Raw genomic sequence first — 9,364 nt, forward strand, 5'->3', positions numbered from 1 at the left:
CTGCCTGGGCTGATGACCAGGCTGTGTTAACGGATGACAGGACTCATGACTGGATAGAGCCAGTCCCTGTCTGAGTCCTGTGTTAGCAAGGGGAAGGAGCATATCAGGAGTCCGGGGACAACCCCTGCAGATATTGGGCTTTGTTGGATGTAGTGAAGGGGCAGTTCCCACCAGAAGAGGCAGCTGCAACTTGGAGACGGAAGTGGACCCAACGAATACATCAGCCTCCCTCCCCACCCCCAACTGTTATCAGCCTCCACTAGATGTTTCTACCCCAAGCTGTTGTGTCAACAGCCAGGTGTCTGGACTGTTTATGTGGTGACAAGACAGTCACTGGGTAAACACCTCTGAGGCTGAGGCCTAGGACTCGCCTTGCTGTTTTTAACCCAAGGCCAGGAAAGGCCCCTCCCCTCATACCATTGCCCTGGAACAGCCCTCGAGCTGTCATTCTTGGGATTGCTATGGGTCTTCCACTGACAGCAACAAGGAAATGTAGGGATTGGGTCATCAGTTTATTTGCTTTGCAGAATTTGCTGGAAAGACCTCTAGTTGCTGCTGTTTGCCCAGCCAGGCTTGGCCTTCTCCTTTTTCCAAAAGTCAATTTCCACCCCGCATGAGTCTATGTCCCCACTCACCCAGCCTCTCCCCTCCTCTCTCTTGTTGGGTGTCTCCCAGGTGTACCCATCCTTTACTTCCCATGGAAATTATCTCTTCCTGCTCTCCCAGTATTTTTCTCTACCACTTGTTTATCACTCTGTCCTCCCTACTGCTGTTTCCCATTCATTCTTTCTGCTTAGGGCCAAGAGAGAGAAGCTAAAATCTGGAGCTTATTTTCCCCTTAGCTTCAGTCACCCTTTCCTAGCTCCAAAAAAAACACTGAGGTTTGAAGAGAGCTAAATGGCCTTCCATCTGCGTTTCAGGCACACCATGCTGTCTCCCAGGGATTTTCTTACTGCCTTCTTGCTGCATGGGTTCTGGGCCTCCCTGCAGCCCTCTGGTCCCTCCAGTCCCTCTGTCTGACATGGACTCTAGCTCACTGTCCAGGGCTAGATCAGCCCTACAGCCCAGGGCAGAAAAATCAAAACGTTTAGGCACAGGCTGAGGCTAGGAGTGCAGCTGCCTCCCTTGGCATGAGCAGCCCCAGCCCTCCTCCATGCAGCCTCCTTCTACAGGCCAATGACAAAGCATGGAAAGAACCCTGGCCTGACAAAAAATGTCTGAAATGACTGGGCTAAATTCCTCCCTGCACAGCCTTGCCTGGCAGCTGCAAATCTAAACCCTCTATGCATAGGCAGGAGGCTGGAGTGACACACCAGCTCCTCTACCTTCTAGCAAAGTCCTCCCCTTGACACATGCCCCTGGCCAACACTGTGCCCCTGCCCTACAGTCCTCTGGTTTGGACCCAGTCTTCAGTGGGTTACCTGTAGGCAGTCCCTATGGGAGAGGGTGCAGGGGACAGCCCCCAGGATTCTCTCCACCTGGGGACCCAAAAGGTGGGAGGGAGGCGCTAAATCTATGGCACTCATGTTCACAGAAGAGAAAGACCCCACATGGAACTCTTCCCATTGGCTTCCTCCCCCTAGTAACAAGATTCTTCCACTGGTGTGGAACATGGTACCTGGATGAGGATACAAAGGTAGAACCCTCAGGTTGGGAGGGGTACTCCTGGTGGAGCTGAGGTTCTGCCACTTCTGTCCCTGGGGAGAAACAGGGCTAGGGCAGTGTTGTTGCTAGGACAACTGTTGTAGACCAGGTGGATTCCAGGCTTTTCCTGGTACCCAGCAGGCCAGCTCACTGGCATTGACTACCTCCCCTGACCTCCCACCATTGCTTGCCCACTCTCCAGGCTCTCGGATTGCTGCTGCTTCCTGTGTTATCTTTACCCGGCACTCCAGGGCTCAATGACACAATGTGGTTTGGGGCTGTCTGTGTGACAGTCACTGTGATTTCACAAGGACAGGTGTTGCAAGATGACCTGGTTGAGGGAGACCGGAAGAAGGCATGAAGAGAGCCTCCTTGGATAGGTTTGCAGCAAGCTTAGGGGAGTCCGGGTTCCCAGGCCAGCAGCACAGCAGGGGCATGGGTGGCAGCAAGACTGGGAAGGGGAGGGGTGTGTAGACATCTTTTGTGACCCTGTCACTTCTCACATGGTGCCCACATCAAGCCTCTTGGCCTTTAAAGTAGTCCTGTTTGTGTGGCTACTAAGGGATCCATCCCATACTTGCCTCTCCTTGGCCAGTATCCACCACTGGGCAGTGGCCACTGCCTCCCACCACACCAGCTAATCTGCAAAGAAGTTTCCTGACCCTGGATGGGATTTTGGCTGACCAACAGACACCTGAGCAGACCCTGCACACCTTGCCAGATGCCCATCCACCCATCCTTGGAAATCCCTGCATCTTGCTCTCAGCACGGCCTTTGAAAAAGTGCTCAAGGGCCAGATGTGATGGCATATGCCTGTAATCCCAGCAGCTTGGGAAGCTGAGGCAGAAGTTTCATGAGTTCAAAGCAAGTTGTACTGAACAACACAGTGAAACCCTGTGTCTAAATAAAATACAAAATAGGGGGGCAGGGGTTATAGGTAAGTGGTAGAGCACTTGCCTAGCACATGTGAGGCACTGGGTTCAATCCTCAGCACCAAATAAAAATAAATAAATAATGGTATTGTATCCATCTACAACTAAAAAATATATTTTTAAAAAATATAATACAGGGCTGGGGATATGGCTCAGTGTCCGAGTGCCCTTGAGTTCAATCCCCCGGTACCCACCCCCCCAAAAAAGGAAAGGTGCTAAGGGATCCCAGTACCACACATGGCAGGCTGTCTTCTCCAGTATTCAGCTCGGAAAAGGGCCCCATTTTCAGGAAGCCCTGCCCTCTTCTGCTCAGGCTGCCTTTAAGAACCAGGTTCCCTTGTTTCTGTTCTCTGTCTGAGGGAGCCCTTTCTCAATACCTTTTCTCTTTTGCTGGTACTGGGGATTGAACCCAGGGGCATTCAACTACTGAGTCACAGCCACATCCCCAGCCCTTTTTATTTTGAGACAGGGTCTCACTAAGTTGCCAGATTTGGCTTTGAACTTGCAATCCTCCTGCCTCAGCCTCCAGAGATGCTGGGATTACAGGCCTGTGCCACCACTCCCAGCCCAATACCTTCTTTAACAGAAGCCACAGCTTGACCTCTTCCCCATCAGGCCCTCAGTTTTCCCCTGCAGTAATATTGCTTGCCCACGGGAATGAGATCATATACTCCACTGAAGTCTGATAAGGCCCCATCCTTATGAGACTTTATATGTCACCTGGGCTTGTCTGAAGGTGTGCACTGGCCAGCACTATCATTCCCCTGAACTGTGCAGTGGTCCTGAGAGCAGAATTGAGGCACAAAAATGTCCAACCCTCCAGCCCCAGTCAAACTTCTCAGTATGCAAAGGGCAAAGAGGACATGCACCAGGGAGCCCACATTTCTGTGAGCAGTGTCTTCAGCTGGTCCGGGTAGCATTTTTGGGGTGTGATGGTGAGGAGGGGGCTGAAAGCAATGGAGCAGCATGGAGGTGTCCCTGAGAGATGGCCTCTTTCTCTGCAGGTCCTTCCGTGGCTACTTAGGGATTATGGGGGGTATGATCTGTGCACAAAGACCAGTCCAGAAGTCTACCTATCCTAAGACACCTCCTGTCACCCCAAACCCACAGACAAACTGAACCTGCAACTCAGAAATCAGACCAGCCCACAGCTCAGCAGCCATGGCTGTCGGGGCGATTTGCAGGGAAAAGCACAAAATCATCTGAATGGGAAGAGTGTACACAGGAGACCGACGCCTAGTGGTCCAGTGGAGTAATTAAGGGCGGAGGGGAGGCTGCTGTAAGGATGGCCCTCTTGGCCACCCTCTAATCGCTAGCGCCATCACCGCGAAGTCCAATCACACCCGCCTCACACATTGCTTTCGCGTAGCTCCTGCCTGCAGCAGGCGCTGCCCTTCTCCGCCCCCACAACTGGTCAGTTGATTGGCGGAGACGTCCGCACAGTCCCCGCCCCTGCTAAGGCATCGTCCCCAGGGGCGCAGGACCCTTGTCTCCACTTGCAGACTCCAACTCCTGCGCCCGGGTGAGCGAGGGTAAACCTCGAGTGGGTGGGGATTCCGGCAGCGGTCGGCGTAGGGCGGGAGGGACGGGACCCAGCTGGGTCAACCGCGGAGGCCCTAGGGAGCTCTGGGTGTCACAGGCTACTGGGCGGCCACTGAGTCACACGCTGTGTGTGTGTCCCAAACTTTAGAGAGCCGGGGAGAGTCGCCGGCACCTAGACGGTCGCAGCCTGTGGGGTCGCTGCTCTCCCTCCTGGACCTGACACTTCAACCCCACTTCTGCTGGCCTTTCCCAGCGGTCCAGGGAACGAGACCCAGCGGATCGGCTATTCCCCGGCCCACTTTATTGCCTGTGGCCCGGGATGGACGCCGCAGGCGGCGACCCCACAGCCACCCAGGAGTTGGAGTCAGCGGACGTGCCCCTCTGCCCGCCGCTGCCCTGGCCCTGTCCGGCAGACGTGCGGCTCTGCGGCCACCTACGGAAGCAGAAGTCCCAGCGCCGCCGGTTCTTCGTGCTGCGGGAGGACCCGCCGCGCCTCGAGTGCTACGAGAGTGAGAAGAAGTTCCGCTCCGGCTGTAGCAGCGGGGCGCGGCCCCGGCGCAGCGTGAGCCTGGCGGGCGCGTGCACCATCAGCAAGCGCGCGGACGCGCGCCAGCGCCACTTGATCGTTCTCTACACGCACGACAGCAGCCTGGGCGTCGCAGCCGCCAGCGAGGCGGAGCAACAGGTGTGGTACAATGCCATGCTCGAGGTGCGCGCCGCCGCCGCCGCCGCCGCCGCCACCGCCGCCGCCACCGGTGAGGCTAGAACACGGGCTGTCAAGCCCCGGGCCATCAGGAGGGTTAGGGCGGTGGGGTTGCAGACCTGGTTTATCCGAAACCTGTCCCCCTCACAGGTCAACTCCCAAAAGTTCAAATATTAAGCGTTTACACGTCTCCAATTCTCCGGGGACGGTGACTCCAACCTCCCGCCCAAGGAATCCCCTGTGATCAGCCCGTTGTCCTTCCAGGTCCCAGCTCCCACGAAGACCCCGGGGCCTCCATCCTCGCTCCTTTCCAGGACGTCTGGCCTGTGACGCTGCGGCCCAAGGGTCTGGGGCGAACACGAGGCCTGGGCAGCGGCGACTACCGCCTATGCCTGGGTTCCGGGTCCCTGAGCCTACTGCGGAAGCCAGGGGGCAGAGGACCCCGGGACACCCAGGCATTGTCGCCACCCGCCCTGCGTCTGTCCCTGCTCAGCGTGCGCCGCTGCGGCCACGCAGACTCTTTCTTCTTCCTGGAGCTTGGCCGCTCGGCGCCCACAGGTCCCGGGGAACTGTGGCTGGAGGCACCCGATTCTGTAGTGGCCCAAAGCATCCACGAGACAGTCCTGGCCGCTATGAAGAGACTCGGAGGCAGTGGTGCCAGTGGCAGGCCTGAGCCACCGTCCAGGGATCCTCCAAAGAGCATCTCCAGACCCCCTGTCCCCCAACCTTATGAATCTCCAGCCTCTGCAGCCCAGTCAAGAGGCTTGGTTGAGAGGATGGAGCAAGCAACCCTTAAGACCTTTGCAAGGCTGGGAGTGGCAGCTTCGTACCCCAAGGAGTCCGATGGGGGTGCGAGCTACATTACTATGGGAGCCAGGAGTGACTATGAGCACATGGGGGTTAGAGAGGCAGACGGCTATGTGGTAATGGGGCCCTCAGGTCTTCCTCTCCCTGAAAGCAATACTGCCCACCAGACCCTTCCAGATTGGGGAGGCACGGAGTACGTGCCCATGAAGAGCTTTCCACCAGAGTGCTTTTCCTACAAGTCCAAGGCCCAGAAGCCTGCTCCAGAGCATAGCAGCAAAAGGGACGGCTGGGGACCTGCAGGTGCTCGGCCCTGCTCTCTGCCGCCGTCAAAGCTGGCTGGGGAGTACGTGTGCATTAAGTATGGGGCTCCAGACTTGGTAGAAAAGGACACTGCTAGGCTGGCGCCCTCCGATGGCTACCTCAATTATGTCGACCTGGACCTGGTCCCTCCTCTAGACGCTCGTGGCCACGGCCCAAGGGCCGGCCCGCACAGCTACGCGCGCATCGAGTTCTAGAACCTCTGGGAGGCGCCGGTGAGCAGACGGGGGCACTGGCCAGCGGAAGAATGTGAAACTCGCCAAAGTTACCAATGTCCCCCATCCCGCTGATGCCTTCTAACACCCTCTACCGCGACTAAAAGGCCAAAGTCTTGACCTCCAATCTGAGACTTGCAGAGGCACTGGGTTGCCCCTTGGCCAGCTCTGTTCTTTTAAGGGAGAGAATTCTAGAACCTCTTCTACCTCCCCCCAACCCCACACCTACCTCTTCCCCAAATTATAAACTTCTGGATTTTCTCAATTGAAATCCTGATCCTGTTTCCCTAAAGAGATCCTAGAGAATCAGACTCAGGTGGGCTCTTAGGCCACAGATGAAGGTTCCCGTTTGGCTTGGTGTTCCTGCACACACCTGCGGTGCCTTAGTGTGAATTCCTGAGGCCCTAGCTCAAGAAGAATGGAAGGATCTTAAAACACCCGGCCTCCTTCTTAGTCCACCTCTCCCAGTCAAGCACAAGCCAGCAGAGCTGACCAAGTCCTTGCTTCCTATAGGTTCATCCCCAACTCTGTACTGTGGACCATCCCCCACCTATTAAAGGTACCCTGCTGGGTAACTGTCCTAGGTTGGTGGATTTCCCTGCCCCATGGTGATGGGGCAATGAGAGATAAGAATTTGAGGGAAGGACAGTCAATGCCATAGTAGAGGACGAGAGCCACTCCTGCCTCTATTCTGCCACCTGTCACAGGGAGCTTGTTTTGCAAACCAACAGTTTTATTGTCAACAGAACCTGCCTGGTGAAGTGGGAGGCCCACTCTGCCCCAGGGGGCTATGGACAATGGGTGTCTTGGGTCTGTGGAAGTGGTGGGTCAGTGTTTCCAGAACAGCTTTGGTTACCACTGGGGCCTGGGTGATCAGAAACAGGAACAGGGGCTGTGCAGCTGGCAGGGATCGGGGAAGCTGGTGGGGAGCTGGGTCTCGGATCCCCCTGACTCATCTGCAGCAGGCCAGTGAGGGCGATCAGTTCCGGCCCACTGAGCCAAGCAGTGGAGCAGCCCTGGGATGCAGAGGGGCAGACTGAGGGGGACATTATGGGGGGCGGCAGCAGCAGCTTCAGCGAGCTCATGTTCTGAGGAGAGAGAAGGAAAATGTTTCCTCTCAGGCTCCAAAGAAAGGCTCAATGGGGGAGGGGTGTCAGAGGACAGTCACTCTCACCTGTTGAGGGGGCTCCGACAGGTACAGGGGTACACGCTGCCCACAGGGTAGCAGAGGGTCCAAAAGAAAGACATCTTCACAGCACATCACTGGGAGCCCTGAGGAAGAGAGCCTGCTAGGGGGGCAGCAGGGGGCTCCCAACCCAGCACCAGGATGCTAGTGGAGTCTAGACCACTCCTCGGGAGCGGAAAGCACTAGAGAAGTACCTGCATCCCTGGGCGACTGCTCTTCATTCTGATGCCCTGGAGTGGGGGCCAGGGGCCTGGCAGCCTTGCCTGAGACCTCGTACATGGGCCAGAAGGAGGGATGACACAGTGTCCGGCCTGAGAAGGAGGCACCTGACCCACAGCTGGATCCCTGTGGAGCAGGAAAGTCACTGGAGCCTCAGTCCCTTCCCAGGACATCCTGCCACCCTGAGCCAGAGCCACACAGTCCTCCCAACTCACCCACACCAGCCGAGGTCTTGGTTTGGCCTCGTAGTTGGGGTCCCAGGGTGACAGCAGGGTCATCCTTGAGGGGGCCACCTCCCAAGCCACCTGGGGGGAAAGTGGGAAGGGGGGCCAATTGAAGAGATTAGAACAGGCTCAGAGTCAGGGAGCTGGTCTTGAGGGTAGAGGTAGCCAGGCCTGTGCCTACCTTGGGTTTCTGGGGACTGCTGGGTAGCCTGGCCTGGGGGTGGCGGGCCAGCTGCTGCTCTCTCCCACTCCAGGAAGGACCCAGGGCCTGGGGCTGCTGGCTGGGGAAGAGAACAAGATGTTTCACTCACCGTCCCCTTTCCAAACACTTCCTTGGGCTTAGTGGCAAGGCCAAGTGTGCCTGATCCCAGGGGAGACTGAACTTACACAAAGGCGGAGGGTCCCCTGTTGTTTGCCCCGCCAGGGGCCCCAGCCAAGCCCCTCACCTGTCCTGTGTGGGTGCTCCTGGCTCCCCCGGAGCTTCCTCTCCAGAGCTCCAGGCCTCCCCTTGGTCACTGCCCGCCAAGGGGCCTGGTTCCTCCTGCAACTCCTCCTTGCCTGTGCCCCATGGCTGAGGCGGCCAGGGCAACATGCTGCGTCTGGGGGAGCGCGGGGCAGCGCCGCTGTGCCCCCACGTCCGCTTCCCGCGGGCCCCGCTTGGCCTCCCTCAACCTACAGCCGGGCCGTGTGCACAAGCCTAGGTCCACGGCCCACTTCCGAGGCCTCGCCGCGATGCCTCGCCCGACGCCAGCGCCGTCTCCCTACCACGTGGCGCGCGCTCCCGCCGAGCTCCACCGGCGCCCCCTGGCGGCGGGGCCCACCAGCCCGACCCTGCCCGGTGCCCCGCATGGGCGCGCTCAGGAGGGCACTTCAGGCCCCGCTTGCCCTGTGAAGAAGGGCGTCCAAGTTCCCGCCGCTCCCTGACAGACACACTCACACCAGAGGGCCAACCTAGGGGGCTTCCAGCTTCTCTTTATTGCGCTCACAACATCATATCGGGCCTTCCATCCAGACCCTCAGCTGCAGGAGGCTCCAGGGCAGAGGGGAGCCCCAGGCCCAGGGTCAGGCCGGAGGCCACCCTCACCAAGTCCTTGTTAGTGAGGTCTTCGGTTCCGGGGTCAGGTGGCCCTGCACCCCTACCTCCACCCCTAAGGCCGTTCCAGCAGTGCGTGGAGGACAGCAGCGATGTGGGGGAGACCCCTTCCAGGGGCCACCTCCTCTTCCAGGATGTGGTGGGGCTGGCACAGGGACTCCTGGGGGGAGGGGCCCAGGTTAATTTCCCCCTGGTACCCCCTCCACTCAGGTTCCCTGTCCCGGGCAAGGTGTTAAGAGGTGAAGGTCGGGGACATCCTGGTAGACACTGTATCCACAGCTTGGGGACAAATGATGCACATGAAAGCTGTCAGCAGGTAACAAAAAGGAGGTAACATACAGGACCAAGGTTCAGGGGGCAAGGGAGACCTGTCATTTCCAGAGGCAAATGCTGGAACAGGCAAGCTGGCACATGGAGCCCAAGGGGCTCCACCAGGACTGGGCCTGGCCACAGGAGAAGCAAATGCAAACACACAGGCAGC

At 58.0% G+C, this 9,364-nt stretch overlaps 2 protein-coding genes across 3 annotated transcripts; one reads left to right on the forward strand and one right to left on the reverse strand.

Moving 5' to 3' along the window:
• Positions 1–103: 103 nt before the first annotated feature.
• Positions 104–6,741, forward strand: LOC101975126 (uncharacterized). Of its 2 annotated transcripts, none has more exons than XM_040278379.2 (3): positions 104–4,098; positions 4,267–4,873; positions 5,086–6,741. In XM_040278379.2, exons 2-3 carry the CDS (start codon positions 4,438–4,440, stop codon positions 6,141–6,143), a joined length of 1,494 nt encoding a protein of 497 aa, XP_040134313.2. In that variant the 5' UTR covers positions 104–4,098; positions 4,267–4,437; the 3' UTR covers positions 6,144–6,741. The 2 variants fall into 2 exon arrangements, with proteins under 2 accessions (XP_040134313.2, XP_077879928.1); XM_078023802.1 differs by having other exon boundaries at positions 4,372–4,873.
• Positions 6,742–6,873: 132 nt separating this feature from the next.
• On the reverse strand, positions 6,874–8,601 carry Sap25 (Sin3A associated protein 25). The gene is given in 7 exon segments (XM_078023807.1): positions 6,874–7,249; positions 7,336–7,433; positions 7,542–7,692; positions 7,782–7,897; positions 7,981–8,010; positions 8,013–8,071; positions 8,237–8,601. Coding segments are annotated over 7 exon segments (900 nt in total). The 5' UTR covers positions 8,383–8,601; the 3' UTR covers positions 6,874–6,949.
• Between the last annotated feature and the right edge of the window lie 763 nt (positions 8,602–9,364).

Source organism: Ictidomys tridecemlineatus, chromosome 10 (genome assembly GCF_052094955.1).
Source record: "Ictidomys tridecemlineatus isolate mIctTri1 chromosome 10, mIctTri1.hap1, whole genome shotgun sequence".
Lineage (NCBI taxonomy): Eukaryota > Metazoa > Chordata > Mammalia > Rodentia > Sciuridae > Ictidomys > Ictidomys tridecemlineatus.